The following is a 24,758-nucleotide window of genomic DNA, read 5'->3' as shown; positions in this document are numbered from 1 at the left end:
CTGTAGTAGACAAGAGAAGTATTGTCTTCTTTTTTGTGAATCTCATCTTTGATCCTTTGATCCTTTTTCCAGCTATGAGCTGCTCAGCAGAGGAGAACGAGAAGCCACTAATGGAGGACGGCTTGCGGGCCAAGCTGGTGGAGGTGTGCCAGTTACGGAAAGACATTGACGACTTGCGTACGGTCATCTCTGACCGCTACGCACAGGACATGGGTGAAAACTGTGTGACACAATGAGGCCTGACAAGAAGGCCTGTCCATGAATCTCCAGGGGCTTCCATTTCTACTTTGCAGGATTTGAGGACAGATGGCATTCCCTTAAAGTAAAAGGGAAATAATAATAATAATAATAAAGCCAACTTGATAAAAAAAAAAAAAACTTGACAACTAGAGCTCTTTCTGACTACTTCAAGTTGGACCAAGCTGTGAATCCAGTTTACAAGGACATCTTTGCAACAATAGTTTTTTTGTTTTTCATTGGAACATTGAAGCTTTAAAGAATTGTAACATGGTGTGGGTGTGTGTTTTTTTAAACATATTTATTTTGACCGCACTGGTCATCCTTGTGTTCAATAGCAAATTCCTCACAGTTCCTGACGGAAGTCAGATCTGTGGGAAGAGTCATCTTTGAGAGTAAGTGGGGCAACTGGTGTTTTCTAAAGTGCCTTGTGATGTTCCTGTTTTTTATGCTCTTCTGCATACCTCCAAACTTCATAGTCAAATGAAAGTACATTTTTCCCAAAGAAGCTGGCACATCCACTCCACTGTAGCTCCAGTGCAGGTCGACATTCCCAAGTGGACCCTTGATATTGGAAAGTCAACAGGAAAAACAGCAGTTAAAGGGTCCTTCATCCCATCACTCTATTTGATGATTGGTTTCATCTCAATTTTGTGCGACTAGTGTGTTAGGTAATTTATGTTTTGTTCAGGGTGATATGGACAATTTGGGCTTCCATAAAACTAGAGTAAAGGTTTAATATAAAAATAAATGACTGCAAAAGAATCCAGGTTAATCTATTCAGGACACATTTTAACCATTTTAATTTCAGTAAAATATGAGCTTGTTTTTTAGTTGCTGAGAAATGCTGCGACGCATCTCAAAACAAGTTGCACAGGTTGAGTTCCAAAGTCAGACAGGAAACCGAATGTGCTGCAAATGTTAAGCTCCTGTGACCTCCTGAACATGCTTAAATACACTCACGAGATTTTATGTACTCTTGATAATAAATGTATCCCTTGTTATAGGGGTATGCAAGAAAGCAATGCAAAACTAGTTTGCTCAGGTCGTTTAAGGATTATATTTTTCAGTTGTTGAGATTTTTGTTTCAGAAGAAATTTGAACTCATTGCTGTGTGGTTTTAAGTGTTCGTAATTTCATTTTGGCTCTTAAATAGAATTTTTATTAAGTCCAGAGATGCGGTCATGTCAACATTTGTATAAGTATTTGCACCAAGGTGACGAACGTTTGATATTTACAAATGTCTTCATTCTGCTTATATATCTCAACTGTAATATCATTGAATTTAAAGTATATTTAGCATGTTTTGAATTTCAAAAAGGAGTCATAATGTGCTCATAATATCTTGTGCATGTCCATATTTGTTTTTTTTATCTACTGATGTTAAAAAGGAACTTTGAAGGGAATAGGTCAGTAAAAATGTCATTAAATGAATACTGCACTATGCAACCTCACGTTAACCAGCATTTATGACACATTTCTACAGAGAAGTAAAATTGTTATTCTGTGCCTTTATAAATCGATGCAGCAGAACTTCAGAATGAAACGTCTTTTGAAGGCGATTTTTCAAAACTGGCAGAGACATCATTTTCACTGAGAACTTATTTTATAAAGGTGCAGGCAAGCTAAGCCATATCCACAAGCAATGCATATTTATTCTCAGGCAGAGAGATGCTAATAACCTGATGGAGAATGTATGTGGTGCTCTTCCTTGTGCTTGACATTATATGGTGTGATATCTGATAGCATGCTGAATGTGTTTGTACTGCAAAAGCATTGATTGACATGACCGACTCACTGTGAACTGTAGATTGAAAGCCACTGGCTGGCTTTACTGTATGTTCGAATAAGTTTTTAGTTTTCCAGCTAGATTTTGCAAATGCCAAAGTTCTATTTATGTAAAATTTCTCTCAAAAGTATTACCTATTTTTCCATTTTGTAATTTTTTTTTTGGTTTGTTTTTAAATTGTACAAATGTCAAATAAAGTATTTTTCTATATTTGGTCGTTTAATCTTTTTGAGTTTAGACATGGCAAAAATAAATAAATATATAAATGTCTGTGAATATATGACAGTGTATATTTTAGAAGTTGTGAAAGGTCATCAAGTTTCCAAATGTTTTAAATTAAATTTGCTTGTTTGCAGTTCTCTTAAATAGTCCCGAGACAAATTCAGTTTTAAAGTACAAATATTCCAAATGACATTAAAATTATTCCACATGCAGTTATTATGACCTTATTTAAATTCTGCCTTTTATATATTTGTAAGCAAATTGCACAAACAGTCATTCTGTAAAATGTAACGATTGAGGTAAAAAAAAAAAAAAATTTGAAAAATGAAATTCCCCACCATTTACAAAAAAAAAAACTAAACTTTTCAGCATAGTGTGAAGGTGCTTTTAATAGACTAGTAACCTTGCAGTCTCATGATTTTCAGATCAACTCAAATAAAATGTACATGACAGTTACAATAAAAGCAGCTCATAAAAGGGGACTTGACTGATCACTTGGTGAGCTGTAACACATTCCATAACAGCAAGATTAAAAGCATCAGTAGATCATCACACAATTAACAATTCTCATAACTTCTGGCAAAAGCTGTAAAAAAGGTTAAAGTATATGCAAAAATACTTAAAATATCTAACTGTTAAAAATAAATGTAATTCAGGGGACAAATTGAAAAATCTTGGCTAAAGCTAGTGTGAAAATGCATATATTTTTTTTTTTAAAACCCTCCTTTAAAAATAGAATTTTTTAATAATTCACAAAGTGAATTATTAAAAAAATAAAAAAAATAAAAATTGGCATATTACTGTTAAAGCAGTTTAAAATGATGCTTTCAGTGAAACAAGCCTAAGCCGCATGCAGTTCTCAGGCTGGTAGTGTGAAGACCGGAGAGATGGTTCAGACTGGCCTGAGCACACTGTAGAATCATTCCCTTCACCGCCTCCAGATAGAGCTCCTGACCAGAGTTCAGGTACAGCCACATGAGTCGACTAAGCTGAGCGGTCACCGAGTCCCCGTGTAAACTCGCTGTTCAGATAGGAAACAAAAGACATGATAGCCGATAAACATTTGAACTTTCCTGAATCTATTGGTATAATACACACAATCCATTAAAAAGCCTGTCAGCAGATTTTCTGGCAGATATATTGGTCATATACTGTGCTTATATTTACACTATTATTACACCTTGATTAGCACGTTTTGCTTGGAAAAATACATAAAGCCAATTATACATTAGTGATAGACCGATACAAGTAGGGATGGGTTTCGATACAATTTCCCAATTCGATTTCCATTCAATTATGATTTCAATTAGGTTCCAATTAATTTGGGTATATTTCAGTTATAAATGTCAATTTTGAAAGCAATTTGACAATTCTCAATACCAACTTTGATACCACAACAAAATACTATTTAAAGCATTGTTTCAAATGATCAAATAATTATTCAAGACAAGTAAACAGAACATAGATTCAGAATTTATAATGTATAATTTTAGCTTAACATAGTTGGCAGTGATTGGATGATACTGGCAATTATTTAAATTATAATAATTTATGCCAATTTCTGATGTAATGTCTCAAAAACATGAAATCACCAACCCTTCTATAAACAATGATTAAAAAAATAAATAAATATTGGACTTTCTATGTAAAATCTCACAACTTTTGTCACCCTGTTCACATACGTATACATCAGTTTCATGAAAAAATTATTATTTTATTTGTATTTTTTTTTGGGGTTATGGGAATGGAAGTCTCAGGGGGTTAATTTAAAAAACAAAATTATTAGCATGTTGAAATTTACAGCATTTAATAATCTTGGATAATGATAAATTATTGTTCATTGTTAGTTCGGGTTAACTAATGTCAACAAATAACCTTATTGTAAAGCAACACGTTCAAATGAAGATCGCAATTAATTACAATATATTTTTATACCCCACATTAGACACATAAATATCACCAGTTATTTGATCTGAATTGGTAGATAAACTTCATTTTTTACATTTGTGTTTATTTTGTGAATAATTTGTCTTATTTAGCCTACCTAAATAGATCAGCATTTTCATTTGAAAACCCCTGAAACCTCCAAACACAAACTCTTCTGCATCCATCACCACTCAAGAGGAGACGGAGCGAGCAAAAAAAAAAAAAAACCCCACACGCGATTTGGATGAGCGAAACCAAGAATCTGTAATAATCATATTTCCAAGACAGTAAACAAGACAAATTGCTTTGAGACTGGGCCTACAAATAAACTGACCATCACTGCTCAAGCCAGTGGGTCACTGAGGCATGCAGCCACTCCCTCATAAATCCTAATCAAGATTTTTCACATCCTCCATTCAATTTCACACCACTGATGAATAGCTCTCAGACAGGGAGTGGTAATTATATCAGATTGCAGATTGGTTCAGCTAAACCACACTGCCCAGGACGACTATCAAAACTTTACTGCACTAGTTGACTAGAGTAGTCTCCAGCGACCTGATCTAGCACGTTTGAAAGCACTGACGGGTCTGCTATCGTAGCATTCTTGGGAAATTTTGAAGTAGACACTACATTCAATCTGATGAGAATTAAAATAAGGTTGTAAGGGATAGAAATTTAATTCATTCTGTGAGCCTCATTCATGAACAGAAATAATGTGTGTGTACATTTTACAGAAGATATACAAAAAAATCTTGAAATTATTTTTATGAGGAGTCTAATTTTCACAACTCATGTTTTAGTGTTGTTGTTTTCTTAAAGGCAGCATGTATGGAGCCCATTAGTTGACAGGGAGGGAAATTATGTTCTGAACAAGTGTGGCGTTACCTCGCAATACGTTTTGAGACATCACTTCAGTCTATTACGATGGACTTCAGAGGATGAACTGATGTCAACTTCAACCAGAAGTCATGGGATACTTATTGATGAATCTAGTTCTGCACACTTGGGTCAGTTGTCCATGTCAAGTGTTCATTGAAAAACATCCAATAGCACTTGGTCCATAAAAGTGATACATCTGAGAAATATTAATATATTCTCCATTGTTTAACATGAGATCTCGCCCGAAAGATTTACCCTTCGTCATCGTTCTTCAAAAAACTATTCAATCTGAGCAGCATTCACCTTGTAAAACTGTATATTATCTTATATATTGTAGTCTCGTAAACCATCACAAGACTACAAAATGGACAGTTCGGACTGCTGAGAGGATTATTGGTTGCCCCCTGCCCTCCCTTCCAGAACTGTACACTTCCAGAGTGAAGGGCTGGAAATATCACTCTGGAACCCACTCACCCTGCCCACTAACTTTTTGAACTGTTGCCTTCTGGCCAACGCTTCAGAGCTCTGAGCACCAGAACCGTCAGGCACAGAAACAGTGTTTTCCCCTCAGGCTATCCTTCTCATGAACTGTGAATTGCACAATGGGGCAGCATTAACTGTCTAGTCTTTATTTTTATCCAACCTCTTCTGCCATTACATTGCCTTGAGCTGTATATAATAGATTTGCACTATGTATGTGTATATATTAGTCTTATTGCGTATTCTATATATAATCTTTATTTTTATTTTTAAAAAAAAATCATCATCATCTCGGACTTGTTGCTGTTTGTATTGTTGTGCACTGAAAATTCCGGTTGTAGTAGTTTCTGCCAATTTTGTGAAAAATCACTCAGCATCTTTGGGGTTTTGATTACAGAAGAATTAGACTTTATCATCACACAATAAAGCAGAGTTGCCTGCAATGAAACCACAGCAACAACAACTGAACCATCTCTGGTTTGGTTTTACTTAAATACATCTCCTCAAACAAGGTGGGGTTACATGCATTATCTATCATGCTCTTCATTGACTCTGGTCTTGACCATATTAAGAAGTAACAGAACCACCTTTGGAAAAGATCAATTCTCCCAGCGGTCATGAGCCCACATGTAAGAGCTATTTCTGTTTCTGCACACACCGTCAAATAGTCACACATATGTTGAGCACACATTCATCACATCCACAGGCCTTTACACACATTAAACTGCATGTTTGCCCATCAGACATAACTGTGGTACAAATCAACAATGTTTTCATTGATTACTCCTGATTAACTTGATAAAAATATACTACACGGTCACCAAGACAAATTCCTAGTATGTGTCAGCATACTTGGCAATAAATCTGATTTTCTTGTAAGTCACTAGGACACAAAAGCTCCTGTTAAGAACATTAATGCACATAAACGTAAACTATGGTGGAGATATTTTACTATATCGTGATACGCAAATATCCATGTGTGTGTGTATGCATATCAATCAGTGGGTAGGGCTTCACGTGAGACTGAGATAATTGTAGAAACATGGACATGTTTTTTCCGGCATTGAAAATTTCGGCAAATTCAATGACATTCATACACTCATCTCTGGAGCATGCAAGTGCACGTGAGTCCAGCAGGCTTCCCGATATTTTTTTAAAAAGCCATTTTTGCCTACAGATAAACATACAGAATATTCACTATAGAGATGACTAATAAAATAAAAATAAAAAGACTCAAATGAAGAGTTTATTTTCAATGGATTTTTTTTTTTTAAGTACTTATGTCTTAATCTTATTTGTTTCATTACTTTAAGCAAATGATGAGTTTCTGGAGGAAAGTTTTTAATTAGTAATATTAGTCTAGTAATATTAGTCAACAACATGGACTGAAATGTGGCTTAATGTGAAATATGGTAATATTGGTAACCAATATTATGGTAAGGTTGATTTACAACTAATTTGTGTGTTTGTTTTATTGTTTGTTTTTACTTTGTCACGTTCCAAATAAAGATGATGTCATATATAATGTATCTAATTCACTGACTGCGTTATCCAGTCATTATTGATTTTCCAGGAAAATCACATATGGTGATATAAGATGGTGGTTATATCACCCACCCCTACTCCAAAATTGGTACAGAGGATTGAGGACTAAACATACCACACTTTAAAAAATATATATATATATATATATATATATATATATATATATATATATATATATATATATATATAAAAAAAAAAACACAAAATCTGCTGAACCGAGAATAAAAATACTTGGCAAGTTTTTCATAAGAAAAAAAAAAAACACATTTATGTTAATGAGAGGATCGGGACAGCTGTGGCTCAGGTGGTAGAGCGGGTTGTCTACTAATCGCAAGGTTGGTGGTTTGATTCCCGGCCTACACGCCTCCACATGCCGAAGTGTCCTTGGTCAGGACACTGAACCCCAAGTTGTTCCCAATGGCAGGCTAGCACCTTGCATGGCAGCTCTGCCATCATTGGTGTATGAATGGGATGCAGTGTAAAGCGCTTTGAATACCGCCAAGGTTAAAATCCTGCTATATAAGTGCAGACCATATACCATGATCTAATAAGAGCAAAAATACACTACGGGCAGCAAAGAAAAGACCTCACTAAACTACAAAAGCAACTGCACAGCATTTAAATTTAATACATTTATTGTGGGGATATTAAAATTGCAATACGAGCTGTGGTACTGGACCCACCTAATGAATTATAAAATATACTGGTCCAGTTGCCCTGTTCAGTCATTAATACGGATTCAAGATCAGGTCATATCAAATGTTGTACTCCTAGTAGAATCACACATCAAGTGCTAACAGTACCTACCTTGCGAAATTTTGGTGTCAAACTCCAGCAGTGTATAGAGCTGATCAGGGAGCAATTGTCTGGCCCAGGTGTTTTCCTCAAGGTAAATCCAATCACGGATGAGAATCTTCCTACGCAAGAAACCTTGCACATGATCCAGGTACACGGCATTGCCAGACACCAGATAAAGCCTTAAGAAAAAAAAAGTTAAATAATAATTACTATGCATGCTCTGGAAACCAATTATGAAAGCAACTACGCAAGGCAATAGACAAGTTCAGTTTTTAGAGTTAGAATCACATGACCAGCCGTATACTACTCGCTTAACCTCAGTAACCATCCTGTTATTTGACACTTCCGTTGATTAAAGTAATCATGTCTGAATGTGAATACAACATTCTACAATGGCATCTGAAAACTATTGCTTTTAAATACTGCTGCATCCAATCCACTAGGTATAGGTAAGACCAAGATGACAAAGACAATAGTTACGGAGTGCACATCTAATAAAAATCTATTTAATTGTGGAAAGGCATGCAAGCACACGCACATGTAACTAATTAACTGTGGATCATTAACCAAATTAAAACCAGCCAGGTAAGGCTGATAGGTGTTGCATGTTAATGAGCAATTAGATGGATAGATTAGATAGATAGACAAATGTGCCAAACAACATTTCCTAAAATTGGCTGGTTATTATGTTGCCTGAATGACTAGACCGTTGCCACACTGCTGATCACAAAAAAAAAAAAAGCTAACACTCAATATTTTAACCTATTGACTACACTAGTTGGACAATAACATAACATTTAAAATAACATTTATAGAAAAGAAACAAACACATTGGATAAGGGCAATCCTTATTTTCCTTACAAATACTCTTTTAGCACTCATTTCTCGCCGAGAGCCCTTGAAATCTTCAATCACTCACTCATCTGCTTATGCAACAATCCCCTCAAGGAACATGCCACTTAACTTCTCACACTCTTGTTCTTAGTTTACCCCTGATGCAGTGGGTTTGTGCTGACTTTAGAGCCCAGTTCAGTCGTTCTACATTTTAAAAGATGCCACTGACTGGCTATGGATGTCACCCTGTCAGTTATTTGTTTGAAGCTGCTAGCGGTGCACACATCTCCACCCTTTGCTCGTGCCAGGCTTCAAAGCCTAGCTTGAAAGCAAACCACTAGTAGAGTGAGGGTTTCGGCACAAGTCTTTACAGCAATTCAAATGATGGAACATCACTTTATAGTCTGAATGGAAATCTGATGGTCAGCACCAAAGGGGGATTCTCTTGAAACTAAAGCTAGAGCACTGGATTTCTATCGAAAAAATAGATATGCAAGTGCTCCATCATGTATTACAAAGAATTTAATATTTTTGTTTAGTTTTTTGGATTAACTTGTAGCTTAAATGCGTCCAGCTTCAAAATTAGTACAATTAAATACATAAAAAAAAAAAAAAATTAGTTTAAAAAACACATGTTGTCCTCAATCCAATAGTAAAATTAAAATAATTTGACATTCCAAACATCCGCATCTGGATAACTTCTCTCTACAGCAACACTTTTTTTATGCTTTTTCAAAATGTTTTATGTAAAATGAAAGGGGGTATTTACACTTCTGTTCATGTTCTGTTCACTGATCGGATTGCTATGCGATTGAGAATGCGCATTCCAATTATGCTTGGCCACATGGAGTCTCCACCAAACGGAAAATTATCCGATCTTCAATTCCAGTGCTATACAAGTTCCCTTCCATGATTATTCTAATGTAGGAGGTCCTCATGGGTTCACCTGGATCCGAAAACCCGAGGTATGACCAGAGACCCACGGGGGTTCGGGTCTAAAAAGTTGACGTGTGCCTTAAGACACGGGACTGATATTAGTAGCCTCATGAAGTGACCCAGTGTAAATAACCCCAAAGACTTTCTACCATGATGCATCTGCAAGTGAAGTCCAAACAAGGACACCTGGACACTTGTCACCCAACCTTTTTTTCCAAATTATTTTGTAGTTGTGTCTATGACCCATTTCAAACACTATGTAGTCTCCTTACCAAAACTGGTGCTAAATTTGTAAGACAATGGATTTAAAGATCAATTTAAGTTATGGGATTTGTTCTGGAGATGCTTTGAATAAAATCTATATTTCCTAAGAATTACCACAAAAGGCAGGCATCAATTATTTTTAATGATTATAATCTGTTCGATTAGGCCAATTTTGAAAGCACAGAATATTTTTCCAATTCAAAAACACTTAAAATTACTTTTAAAATACTAGAAAGAAAGTCTTGGTTTAATCCGCACACTGCCCTTTTCTATTAAGAATTTCAAAAGACAACAAGATTTGTACAAGATACATTTGTCTTTAGCGGTTTCTAATCCAATTTTACATATTTCCCTAATAAAATGTATTAGATAAAATGAGAAAGAGAGCAGACTGACTTGTAGTAGGGGAGTGTCTCAATCATTTTCCAGTTGACATAATTTGAAGCCGTATCCTCCAGTGTGCAGACGCGGGTCATCTGTACTTTGGCCACCTGCCAGAAGCGTTCGTGCTCAATGAGCGTCTCCTGCATCTCTCGTTTCAGCAGAAGATAGACACCATCCAGTGTGTCTTCATAAACCTGCCAATGACACATCAATCTGTCAGTACATGCTAGGCACGTGCGACATAAGGACACAGAAGATTCTATCTGACCTTGCCATGCATATCCATCAAGGAGCAAGACTTAATTTGCATATTCATATTAAAGCAATATCAAACGAGCAAGAGTTCTGTAGGTTCAGCAATTAGCACCGCTGTGATTAGGCTGTAGGCATGAGGCCGCAGGTAACCATGGCCATGCTGATCGATGGACTATACAGCATAATTGGGAGTGCGATAGTGCTATAATACAAAAGTTAAAAAAAATAAATAAATAAATACGTAGGGAAAAACTAAGGATTGTCCAAAAAAAATACAAATAAAAGCTTGTGTGTGGAACTACTTTCTTATGCCATGGATTCAGGATCTGCCGTTTCTAGTACAAAAAAAAAATAAATGCACCCAAGCCTTAGTTACTATCCCAAAAACTGCACCTTAGAAGTAGTAATGACATCTTTGGCTGTTTCTTACAAGTAATTGGAGAAAAAATGGATGTGAGTGTATGAGAGATTGATGAACAATAATTCTGCAGCTGTTAGTTTTACTCTATTCCTCAGCCCTAGTGTGGTAGTAATCTGCTCTGATCGTGATGCTGCTATATGTGCCATCAGAATTATCCAACAAGTATTTCACTCACGTTCAAGTGTCAGAGAGAAAACATGAAGAACCCAGTTTCATTTTTGTAGATTTCTTGTGGAACTCATTATTTTGACACAGAAAGCATTCTCTCCTCTGCCATGTTGAAAGATTACATCTTCTCCCAATTTGGAAACTTGTATCAGGTAGGCCCTCTGGAGCAAATTTGTTTACTCAGTCACAACTTTCAGCTTTGATCGGCAGTAAAGCTGCAGCTGTTAGTTTAACTATTTCTCAGCTATAGGGTAGTAGTATTAGTAGTAATCAGAGCGATCATTGAATTCGGGATGAATTCAAAGTAACTTGTGCACTAACAACACAGTTTGTCAGGGGGCCTGGTTAGCTCAGCAAGTTAAGACGCTGACTACCACACCTGGAGTCGCAAGTTCGAATCCGGGGCATGCTGAGTGACAGCGGTCAGGCTTCCTAAGCAACCAATTGGCCCCGTTGTTAGGGTGGGTAGAGTGTTGGGTTAACCTCCTCGTGGTCGCTATAATGTGGTTCTCACTCTCGGTGGGGCACGTGGCGAGTGCATGGATGCCGTGGAGAATAGCGTGAGCCTCCACATGCACTAGGTCCCCGCAGTAACTTGATCAAGCCACGTGATAAAATGAGTGGATTGACTGTCTCTGATGCGAAGGAAACTGGGATTTGTCCTCCACCACCCGGACTGAGGAGAATCACTATGCCACCAGAAGGACTTAGTGGTGGAATTCCAAATTGGGGAGAAAAATAAAACGCATCAACGTCAGCTCAACTCGCACATACACACGATGGTCATTTGTCGTCATCTGCTGCCTCAAACCTTTAATGTCACAGATGAATGAAGATTCACAGTCTAGATTATTTTACAAGCTTGGAATGTCACAAACACAAGCAGAGTGATACAACAGAAAAGTGATAATGGTATGAGCTATTAGCACTCTGGATGAGAGGTGTTCCAAATCCGATTCAAGGACTGTAACTGTTGTATTATAATAAAGATGCAACTGCAACAAAAATAGCTTATGCATGACACATTTCAGATGTAATGCTGTAATTTGTCTTACAGATGAACAGACCATTTCAAAATCCAAGACAAACTAAAAGAAACAGCAATTCATAGAAACAAAACTAACTACAATTCCTAATCTCAGCTGTTAAAAAGAAATTAGCACATTTAATGTCTCACTGGTCCTTTGTGTCCTTGAATGCTCACAAGTGTTGTAAAAGAGTTTATGATGTTGGGAGAGAGTGTGTATGCTCAGATGTGCAGTGTAATTGAGTAGGACATGCACAGATACGTCTATAATCCATTTAAGCAGCCATTAGATGGGAAAGTCTGCTCAGGCCTTGACCCATGAAATCATTTGCACTGGCTAATGACACGAGAATGCAGAAGATGATCACTGCTAGAATTTGTAAGATTGCATCCTCAGAGTAACTTAATTTGGGATACGCGAGGTGTGAAAGATATCGGTTGGGGTAGAATGGGGACAGATATGTGGGAAGAAAATGTGTAAGTTAGTGACTGTTTGTCAGCAGAATATACTAATAACAGAGCGATATATTGTCCAGGCAGATATGTCAGCTGATATTTAACAGTGCCCACTTGGCCGATGTCTAATACATCATATTTTGTAAACAGTAAATATTGTACAATTAATTCCAGCAAAAATGCATCTCTCAACTGGTAAAATACAACTATTAGCCTGTGTCACATCCTACACAATATAGCAGAATTATATAATTATATTGCAGCCATCCTGCTTTCTAATCCATATCATTTCACCAACTTCCGACAGAAATATTTCAACAAGTAGAGATTCTGTGATACGGTTTATAGGTGAGGTTACGGTTTACAACCAAATACTAGGCAGTGGCACTTCCAGGTTCTTTTGGCATCACAGAAAAGGACTATGGTCAATGTGCGCTTCACTCAAATGGAGCTGAAAAACCCCCCAAAAGTGCTGTTTGTAACGTTGATACCGTAAAGTAACATGTCCGATGGTGGTTTTCATTTTTATATGCCACATTTCTCAGGCTTAAGTGTGTCGAGCACGTAAGGATGCGTATTCATTAACCAATTACATGTCCGATATAATCACACAGACCAAATAAACAAAGTTAAAACTTGTTTTGCCAATAGTTCAGAACGAACCTACACATATTTCCTCACAGGAAACTACAGATATAGCTTTGTAAATTTGAATAACTTTAAAAAGCATTAATAAAACAATGTGTAGGAGATTATTAAAACTACAGTGCTCCCCTATTTCCACCATTGAAATCTGCCGTTAAAAATAAACCCAGAGGCACGGTTGCCTGCAGTGTGATGTCACTGTAATTTAATCTCTTAAATGGAAATCGGTCGCAGATTATAACAATTGCCAGGTCACAAGTGGACACGAAGCATATTTTTTAATGGCTTCAAAAGTGTCTCATGCCCCCAGATTTATTACAGTTTTTAACTTATGGGTTACATGATGTGAATCACTGATAATTTCATCAACTAAATTACGGATGGCTTTGAGATTACGTCAACGATAACAAGGACGAAAAAGGCATAGCATGATGATTAATCAATTTTAATTAAAACATGAAAATGAAAATAATAATATTGCAAGATATAAACAAAAGCAGCATCTAGATAAACATGTTTTTAGAAGAGGAAATCTCAAAAAAATGTATTCATATCCAATATTCCAGTATGTTGGGGATTTCCCCTTTTGACCTGCGTGAACAGAAAGAGTGAAGCTCCGGCAAAAATGGGTTATTACCTCACTTATCTGCATCTGATTGATACATAAGATTAATCATTACATCCACAACATATAGATTACAATTTACATCTGCACAGACAGGGTTGGGAGGGTTACTTTTTAAATGTATTCCACTACAGATCACATGCTGTAAAATGTCATTTGTAACGCATTCTGTTAGATTACTCAAGGTCAGTAACGAATTCTAAATACTTTGGATTACTACATGGCAGTGGTTGATTTTTTCACTTGTTTTGACTATATAAAAACTCTGCTTGTACTGCAAGACAAAATACATTCTCTGAAAAACCCTAATTATCTCATCCAGTGTTGTTTCTAAAACAAGATAAATCAAATTGATCTTGTTTTAAGGATTTTTAGAGGAAAACTATAAAAGAAAAAAAAAAAAAAAAAAAAAATATTATTATTATCAAAAATAATATAAAAGCCCTAATATCAAAAGAACTTACAAGAAAAAAGAATTATGATCCAACATGAATTTGCTTTATAAAAAAAAAGAAGAAAAAAAAAAAAAGATATGATCGTGCCTGGTAACCTGCATGTAAAATAGCTAGAAATAGCATGTTAGCTTAGCGTAAAGCTGACAATTTAAACAAGGTTTATTTCCATTTCTTCTGCTCCAAACTTACTTCTCTGTCTGCTCGTATGAATGTAACACATCATAAGAAAATGTTTCACCTCTGTTCAAATGCACTTTGGATCACATCATTTATATGTATAAATGTTTTCCATCTGAAAGGACTAAATATTAAACAAATTACAATAAAATGCAATCTCTTCAATAATCAAAATACTTTTTGAATCCAACTGTATTCTAATTACCAATTATTTAAATTGTAACCGTAGTGGTATACAGTTACTTATATTTTGTATTTTAAATACGTAATCCTGTTACATGTATTCCATTACTCCCCAACCCTGTGCACAGACAATGAAGCGAATTAACAAGTGTGCCTGTCAGAATGTATAACTTGTGAATACGTTGCTTCCATAAAAACATGCTGTTTCTCACGATACACACAATGCTATATCCTAAACTGGCTAAAATACAGGAAATTAATAAGTCTCTAAAGCATAAATAATTCAGAATACAGTCACTTTTAAAAAGGTTGCCAATACTGAAGTATATTCAGGATATGCCATTATTTAGAATCTTAGGTTTTCACAATAAGGACAGTTGTACTTTGCTGCATCTTTTATGTTAATAAAAGTTTATAAATTTTTCCAAATGTTCAAACAAGAAACTGCCAAAAATTCAAATGGGTGAAAAAGCCGTTACCGGACATCTAATTCGTTATGAATAATATAAATCTTTTGGTTTGCATTCATCAAGTGCCAAATAAAGAAAAAATTATTAAAAAGGAAATGGAGTACCACTACCTTTTATTTGTAAGGTATTGAATTCACTGGATTATCAAATAGGCATTTCTTATGTAACAAATAGGTTGGAACATTTTGGGTTGAATTGCCAGAAAAAATAACGATAGTGCAATATATACTGTCCCAGTGACATAAAAGTACTCATACAATGAAACATGATTTTATTCATACCGCCCACCTCTAGTCCATGGAAAGTTCAAATTATTAAAACATAATGCCTACAAGGGACCAAAGTCTTCATCTAGAAGAGAAAATTCTTAGTCATTTCAGCTTCAGAATGCAATATTATTCAGTTTCCTGCATTTATTCCATATCAATTTGTACCTTTCTTCGCTTCAGTCGGCCCCAGTCACGGCCCAAGACCCAGGACACCAGAGACTTACACATGGTGAAGTAGTTTCCAACCGTCTGAATCCCTGATGGAAGGAATCAAATGCAGTCAGAACATAAGTGGATATTCCAAGAGACTGGAGCAGTAATATTTGATGTGAAGACTATTTTCCTGTCAAAAGAAGCAGTATAGAATACCATACTGGACTCATAAAACAAATCCAAACCAAATGAAATACAGTTGGCAGCTGGATTCCTCAATGAAGGGTTTATAGATCAAGCTAAAGCAACAGACCTAACCCCATAACTTACCCACACTCTCATCTCCCCGGGCCAATCTGCCTCTCCAGTAGTCTTTGGTGATGGGGTGTAGGGATGCTAGGTACCACACATCACACAGGGTTTCGCCCCAGGTGGCCACCTTTCTCTTGCTGTGCTTCTTCCAGTGAAGGAAAATGGATCGCAAATGTTTGTTGTATGGAGCCGGCTGACGAAACAGCCAGTAGGTGAAGAGCCATTGAAACCTGCACTGGACGTATTGGTGGTACATGGACTCCAACTCTGCATGGTCTGCAAAGGCAACCAAAGAATTTTTGTACAACAATGTGTCGGCTGATTAACACTTTTGCATAGGGCTGCACAATCAATCAAAATAAAATCTAAAGCGTGGTATGGACTAGTGTGCTCACTCAACAGCAAAGGACAGTGATTTATTTCAAATAATGTTACATGCTCGAAACAATTTAAACTCAATCTAAAGCATTTGTGGCATAATGTTGACCACAAAATGTATGACTCCTCCCTCGTTTATATAATATAAAAATTATACAATAGATTTGAAATGCCATTATGTAAGATTCTTGATGTCAATTTAAACAGATGTGCTGCATAGCACTTTCTCTCTGTGATATTTAGAGATCATAGAAACATATGGCAAATAACTATATTATTAGAAAGCTCAGACTGTCCTCTGCCATCCTTAATTCCCAACGTGATATAATTACCAAGCTTCCAAAAGGAGAACTTGTTTCCTTGCAGTTATTACCACAAAGAGAACCAACAGCTGTTGTATACTAAAGTTTTAGTTGTTTCTATTTTCCTCCATGTCAAATTAAAAGTTGTCAAATGGTTACCAGCAAGTAAATTCTCAAATGAGAGTTAATGCCGTTAGACTAGCACATCTCAGGCACTTTACATAAAAAAAAATAAATAAAAGAAATTGCGAGGTACTCGCTACTTAAAACGTATAATAGATACATTTATTTTTACGATTTACCAGCATTGAAGTATTGAATTTGTTATATTAGACTAGGCATGAGCAGGCTAGTAGAATCAGACAATGGCAAAGCCAAACATATTATTCTTAAGAAAATATTTGAGAACTTTTCAAGAATTGCATTTGGAACATTCTTATCTCCAAGAACCTTTGTATTTTTTCTCTTAAAGAACATTTTTGTGAATCCGGCCTGTGGTAAACACTGCAAAATCAGTAAATCCTTGGTTTTAATCACACTAAAATCATTTTATCACATATAACGTGGCATACTTCTTGTGTTATAAAGAAGTTGTTACACATAGCCTAAAGCAAAGATGTCTAAAAGGTCAAGCCGACCAATCATAGCACTCAGACATTCTGATGTCCTTTCTGTTAGAGGGTGGGGGGTTGGGCTAAACACTATTGGTTTTGTAAGACAACCTTGAAATTGTTTAACATATGTCTTGTGGCCATACTTTTGAAGCATTGTGTATTTTACGAACTAGTCCCATTCACTTCTATTTTAAGTTCCTTGCGTAACCACAATTTTTGTCCTTTTTGAACAAAATGTGGGATGTGTCGAAATAATTTATGGTAATAAACATCAAATCAAAGGCCAAAAATGCTGTAGACTGAGCTTGACTAGTACTGAACCTGAAATGCTCCTTTTATATGGACCTAAAATGCGATCACAGTGGCACATCCAATCAGATTTAAAGCCTGAACTATTACTTCATAAAAAAAAAAATATCCTTTGACAACTTGACCATGACAGAACTACTGATTGAGTTTTGCAAGACCTGTCAGAGCAGTTCGTAAGAGAGATCTTAAACTTGGCACTGACCAAAGTGGAAACAGGATGAGAAACTTTGTTCAAAGCTAGCACCTGCAGGACATGGGTCTTTCATATAAGGTGTAATAAAAGAGCACCATCAGGTTGAAAATACCAGGTAAGGGCAAATTATTAGTCTCAGTCTTTCACCACAGGCACATAGTTCAGAACCCATGCGTCATACACCAACTCTACAGCCCATTGTTGAACTTTGAAGTGACTCACCGATGCAATAAATTGGATTACGATATTTTTCTTCAAAACTCGATTACTTTTAGTGGGAAAACGCATAGGCTAAAGCAAAGATGTCTAAAAGGTCAAGCCGACCAATTATAGCGCTCAGACATCCTGATGTCCTTTCTGTTAGAGGGTGGGGAGATGGGCTAAAACACTATTGGTTTCGTAAGACAACCTTGAATTTGTTTTAACATTTTTTAGAGTCTAAAGTGCACTACTAAGAAGGCCAACAGTTAAGAGAAAATCTAATTGAAAAATGTTCAAAATTTCTCCTTTTGTGTTTCACAAAAAGTCATAATAGTTTGGAATGGCATGAGGGGGAGTAGATAACAACGATTTAGATTTTTGGTTGAAAGATTACTTTAAAAATGACTTGTATTGTTCACTGACTGCCACTGTTCTGGCTCCAAATGTCCACAAACATATTCAAAAGGGTGCTTTCAAAATTATGAAATAGGACGCAATTGTAAGCTCTCACCATTGTTCTGGTGTTTGCTGAGAACATGTTGGAATACCATCGAGAGGCTACCATGGTGCTCCAAGGCAAGTTGATACAGTTCCCTCCATTCAAACTTGGTGTCACAATCTTCAGTTTTCTCTGGGAAAAATTAAAATAATAATGCAAATTAGGCTCAATTAAACATGGAAACCCCAGTTATTCCATGACAGTCAATAATAATGTGACCACCTTGGAGTTTGTGCAGTAACAAATCTCTGGTGACACCCCATAATTTCTCCACATCACAGCATGGAAGTCGCACTGAGGGCAAGGGAACGCTCTCCTCCAGCACAAGCCACTGGATCCAGTACTTGTGCGGTGCAAGTGGGATATCCACAAAGAGCTTCTCCTGAAGTGTTCGGTTACAGTAGATGTTTCGGAAGAGGGACCTCCACATAAAAACCAAGCGGAAGGCGGTTTTGGCCGTCACGGGACACCTGGCATGGGTATATGACAGACCGACCCCAAACGAATCCTGTGGAGACAGATTTCGGAGCAGATTACACAAGCTGTATGGGACCAATAATCTGTTATATATTTTGCCGCCATTATGCATACAAAAGCAAAGTGCACATGTGTTGATTACATGACTCAATCACACGCAACTCAAACTCATGTGAACTCATGAATTCTGAGTATGAATATGTGGGGGTCATACTTTTACACAAAAATTAAATCTTGGACTTAAAGGCCTGTTCACACCAAACTCATTTTTTTTTTCGACGTGATTGTTCGTTCTGAACGAGCTTTTGAAAAGTACCAATGGATTACAATGGCGCCATTCAATCCGAAGTTTGTTTTAGTTTTTTTACGGAGAGTGCTCAGATTTTCTTCGGACTGCGATGAAGCAAAATACATGTGCAAACAAGTATGAAACAGCACCCTTTACTCATCTCACTCGCAAAAAAAAAAACACAGATTATATACTCCTCAAAATGCATCAACATCATGAAAAGAACATAATGCAACAGTTATGCAAAAACTAAATGCTTTAACAGCGTTTATTATATTAATCTCTAACAGCAACTGCACAGTCTACTGTACAGGAGTGAAATAGTTTTTAGTTTCATGATTTTAACGGACTCAGTGCGAACTGACGAGGGTAGGGTGGCACCAGCTGTGTAAGGTCTTATATTGAGACGTAAAGTTCACACTAAGGGCTTAGTAACTACTAGTTAGTAACAAAGTCAGTGCTTAATTTGGTTGCACCACCTGTTCTTAAGGCAAGACTTGGCTAGTAGGTCATAAGCTCGTCGTAAAGTAATGTGTAGTCGCATAATGATGTTTACTTGCATTGATCCAATAAGTAGCCTTCACATTTTTACACCGATTTTAAACAGCTGCAAGTTTCAGTTTGATCTTGTTACGTTTGATGCTCAAACCTCGTTTCCTCACATAACGATCAGCTGTAATAAATTATATCCCCATTGAATGATATGTAATAAAACAATCTTTTTATTTATAATCATATTTAGCCCATGTAAATAACAATAACAGAAAAATAGACATTTAATAATTTTAATATTTTGTACATTTTGAAACTTGACACTGGGCAGCGTACACGCTTTCATGCTGTAGTAGTAAGTTTTTTTTACATAAAATTTTCTCCTGTAAATTTAAACGAGTGTAATGCAACATTCATATAGGCAATGTAGCTAGCTCATTGATGCCATTGAAGGAGTCTGCTTTTTTATTCCATCCATTACTCCTGGTCGGAGGATTCTGTAAATATTTAGCTTATACTTAAGGTTACATTCTACCCAAGTTTAATGGTGCAAGTTAACGCACACATAACTAGTGGTGCGCAAATTGTGACTTGGTGCCCATTTTCACCACAACTAGGTTAAAACTTGCGTATAGCTGGTGCAAATGGGCCTGATGACAACTTGGCAGGGGCCAATTATTTTTCAGTATTCATCTTAGCTGGCACTTTCACTGCAAGTAATTAATTACACTTTACTTTATATATACACACACATATCTAAAAACTAAATAATTTTTTTTTTAATTCATTTTATAATATAGTCACAGGGTATACAGTATATTGAATTATAATTTAAGGTCTGACCATAAATTCCTTCATAAGATCTGGCTGAAAAACAAACATGACTTAATCTTAACTAACAAATTATTTTTTTATAAACTTTACTATAAAACAAAAACAAAACATTTGAATGCTGCAAGCAATGATGAACGGGCCCTCGCACCCTGGTGCACACTGGGGCTGCTGTGCCAGGGGAATGTTGTTTTTTTTTTTTTTGCATTTTTATCACTTAAATTTTAAGAGTGTATCACAGTGTAAACATGTCATTTTCTGTTGCCAGTATGTGGCGCTATGACTATAACTGAATATTGGCATACAGAAGTGTTCAAGCCAGGACTCTTATAAAACATGTGAAGTTTGGAGCAGATTGGACATTGCATGTTTGAGTTAGAACAACTTCCTGTTTCATGGCAAAACATTTAACTATGCCAGGTTGCCACAGACACGCCGTTCAAAAAACTCAAAAGCTTGTTTTTTTAAAACAATTTTTGCATCACAAAAGCCTTTAGATTAGACTGACTGAATATGATGTTGATCAGATTTAATCTCTAGGAGTTCATTAAAGTACGAAGCCTGGAAATGGCAAAAACTGAGCAAAAATTTAAGAGACATAAAAAAAAAAAAAAAATGAAATCACAATGGCTGACTTCCTGTTGGGTTTAGGATATGGTTCTAAGAATTTTTTATAGGTATTGGCATATTACACGTGTACCGATTTTCGTACGTGTAGGTGAAACGGAGCGTAAAAGGTGGCGCTATCGAGCCATTTTGCCACACCTAATTCTGAAACCCATATCAGATGTCCATTTTTGCCACTTCTGATGCATGTGCAAAGTTTCATGAGTTTGAGTATGTTTAGGCCCTCAAAAATGCAATTCATTTGAAAACAAAAAACCTAAAAAACACCTAGAACACCATTGGTGCTCTGACCCTAATAATAATAATAAACACCTAGAAGAACAGTAGGTTCCTTGCACCATCTGTGCTTGGGCCCGAATAATAATAATAATAAAAATAATAATATTAAACTTGCCTAAAAGAACAATAGGGTCCTCGCACCATCGGGGGTCAGGCCCTAATAATAAACGCCTAGAACAATAGGGTCCTCGCACCACTGGTGCTTGGGCCCCAAATACAATTAACACTTTAAGGCTATAGTTTACAAATTATGAAATCGGAGGAGAAACATTAGACCTGCTAAAGCCCTCTCACATTATCAACCCACATATGAAAGCAATGGTCATAAAGAAATGTCATGTTTAGTGCATTTAAATGTCATTTTCTTTTTGAAAAGAAGAAAAAAAAAAAAAAAGAGAAAATATCGTATTCTCTATAAAGTATCATCCTATTTAGTGTGGGGTAAAAATGTCCCGCAGATATTGTGAATTTGCACACATTAGCCAGTGCGGGAGCCAGATTTGTGTAGGTAATCATTGGCAAAAGAACAACCTGAGTTGTTCTTTGAGTTGATGATGTTCGTGATTGAGAGGGCTGACTTACAGCTCTATAGAACCAAATTTAATCAGGATATTCACAAGTTCAGTTTCACATCACTTCGTTTTGAGTCCTGCAGACCCTGAACAGATGAGACGGACCCATTTGACACTTCAAGAACAGTGAAAAGGAAACTTTTCAGCACGTTTTCATTGAACGGTAGGTTTTCATGTCTCTTTTGTTTCCTAGGATGTGATATGTGCTGACAACATTTGTTACAACTGCGGTGATCATTTTTCCATCTGTAAATTTGACTGCACTCCACACAACCAAGCAATTTATATAAATACATTATATTGAAAAAGACGCGATCAAATGCTCACCTAAACGGTGCGATCCATGATTAGCAAAAGCAATGTAACTAAACTATCGCCAGAAAGGCTTAAACGCGCACTCCGTTCTGGACAACTGATGATGGCTTAATGCTGTTGCATGCGCCCATGAGTGTTGTTAAACTCACCGCTAATTGCGGTGGCTCGCGCCTACGAACGCTGAGTTTTGCACGGACCTTCCTCAAGAGCTTCGTCTTGCAAAACTGTCACGGACTTGGTGTGAACAGGCCTTGCCGCCTTTACACCAACACCTAGCAGTTTGGACGCAGTATAATTTGTCAATCAGATGCCATTGTAGAAATGTAATATTCACAGTCAGACATTATTACTTCAAACAATTAGTGAAAGTGTCAAATAACAGGACAATTTACTGAAATTAAGGATTAAGGAGAATCACATGGCTGGTCATGTGATTCTAACATGGCAGCCCCCATGTGCGGTCCCTCTCCATGTAGAATAAAATAGCTTTTATAAGGTTACTGACATTACTGGAGCCTTCATTTTATTGTGAGTGGTCATGATTTACTACACGCTTTGCAAAATTACAATTAATGTCTTTAGGGGTTAAACTTTAGTACCCTCCTAATGTACACATAAAGACATTTGTGATTACCAGATACGGTTTAAAAAAAATATATAATAATTTGCATTCCACCAATGAACAGAATGATTTATGAATCGGTTAGACCAGTTCCTTGAAAACCCGACTCAAAAGAATGATCCAATCATAAATCATCAGGTTTCATCATATGGTTTGCGAACAAGTTTTAGCCTGCACAAGAGCAATATCTAGCTGATGAAATATTGTTTACAGCATAACATATACATATGTTATGTTCATGACTTTTTAGATTTAATTAATTTCCCTAACATTCCATGTTTTCCATTACTGTGGGATCCCTTAAAAATTAAAGCCAATATTTGTGCCATTGAGATTTTTTCCACTTCATTAAATGTATGACAATTAAGCCCCCCGTAGGCTATTTAATGCACACAAAAAATACTAATAATATTATTATTATTTATGTTACACTGTTTTAATTAACAATGATAAATAAATAAAAATCATAATAAATCATAATGAATAAAAATTATCAAATAAATAAAACAATGGCTACATTTTAAATCTGGGTTTCTTTACATAACTGTTTCACTAATGAGAATAATCACGGAGACCAATGAAAATGTCAAACTCAAACGTTTCGGGGACTATTCTCATCTTTTTATTTTATGATATGCCTCGGTTCGAACATATTTCATTTTCGTGAGATTCGCAATTCGTGCGCGCACTTTAATGGATTTACGTCGCCAAATTTTACCTGAAAGTATTGCGTCCACAGAGAGTTGCAGGAACAAACTCGGAAAAGCAAACTGCAAGTACTGCCGAGCCTTAGCAGCGACATTGGATCCAAGTTCCTCAATATAAAAAGCAGAACCTCATCACTTAAATGTAATAAACCCGTTCTGTTGTCGCTGCTTTCAGAAGTAATATCCAGTGGATGGATCTCTTCGTCTGAGGCGGCAGTCAGGCAAGAGAATCGTTCCAGCAACTCTCGCTCCCAGGTCGCGCTGAGGTCTTCCATACCTGTGCAGGTGTCACCCAGTTCCCTGCTGGCAGCAACCGCTCAGGTGTTAAAAAGGTTAAAGGTGACGAGGAAACCACCTGAGAGGTCAAAGGTGTGTTAATCAAATTAAAAGCTCATGAATATAAATAAGACATGCAACTTAATATTCATACGGCAGTTCTTTAATTCGCCTGCCAATCAGGTAAATCACGTCACGTATTTAATATTCATGAACTAAGCATTTCCCAAAAGCATTGGGAGAAAATGTATTTCCCATTGCACTGTTTGTAATTCAAATTTATTCTACATTCAGTCCTGCAACTTTCTTGAATTCACCATGTTTGTAGTGTTTTTATTTTTTTTTTGGTTTTGTTTGTTTGTCTATAAATGAATGTTTTTATCTAGGTTATATTTCCTGTTGTCTGGATTAATTATGGTACCTTTTACTAGATATGTAGTATATGTAGTTGGTAATCTGAAAATTAACCACATAAATAAATTATCCCAAAGGTTTTGAAACCATGTTTTTGCAGTATCCCTATACTAGGGACTGCTTGAAAATATTATAACCAGTTTGCTCTAGCCAAGTTCTTATTCCACATACTATAAAACATTTTAATATACAGGCATTTGTAGACAAAATAATGAAATATATCAATTTTATCACATATGCAGATTCTTTACAAAAGACAGCAAATATATGATATATTCTAGACAGATGTAATTTTTATTCACTGTCCAGAGATATTGATATTTATTAAATATTGCATTTAAAGGAGAAATTGCATTATCTTAGTTTTACTGGGTAAACGTGTGATTATGTTGTTTGTAAGGTTAAATAAATATTTTTGGCCATTCACATTTATCGAGTTTGAGACAAA

General features: G+C 36.2%; 2 protein-coding genes across 3 annotated transcripts in view; one reads left to right on the top strand and one right to left on the bottom strand.

The window, feature by feature from the left end:
* LOC127621854 (centrosomal protein of 85 kDa-like) overlaps positions 1-2,211 on the top strand; it is an 89,742-nt gene extending 87,531 nt beyond the window's left edge. For both annotated transcript variants that reach the window (XM_052095628.1, XM_052095627.1), the window contains exon 13: positions 73-2,211. In XM_052095628.1, coding sequence (XP_051951588.1) covers positions 73-236 — 164 coding nt within the window. In that variant the 3' untranslated portion in view covers positions 237-2,211. The remainder of the gene's footprint in view (positions 1-72) is intronic.
* Positions 2,212-3,075: 864 nt separating this feature from the next.
* Positions 3,076-24,479, bottom strand: LOC127622446 (uncharacterized). Its single transcript, XM_052096551.1, has 9 exons — positions 24,448-24,479; positions 23,632-23,920; positions 18,632-18,917; positions 18,422-18,541; positions 15,932-16,189; positions 15,614-15,705; positions 10,310-10,491; positions 7,889-8,058; positions 3,076-3,269 (listed from the first exon to the last, which is right to left on the bottom strand). Exons 1-9 carry the CDS (start codon positions 24,477-24,479, stop codon positions 3,076-3,078), a joined length of 1,623 nt encoding a protein of 540 aa, XP_051952511.1.
* Positions 24,480-24,758: the final 279 nt, after the last annotated feature.

Source organism: Xyrauchen texanus, chromosome 28 (genome assembly GCF_025860055.1).
Source record: "Xyrauchen texanus isolate HMW12.3.18 chromosome 28, RBS_HiC_50CHRs, whole genome shotgun sequence".
NCBI lineage: Eukaryota > Metazoa > Chordata > Actinopteri > Cypriniformes > Catostomidae > Xyrauchen > Xyrauchen texanus.
Note: the sequence above shows the minus strand (reverse complement) of the source record. Positions and strands in the feature narration are given on the sequence as shown.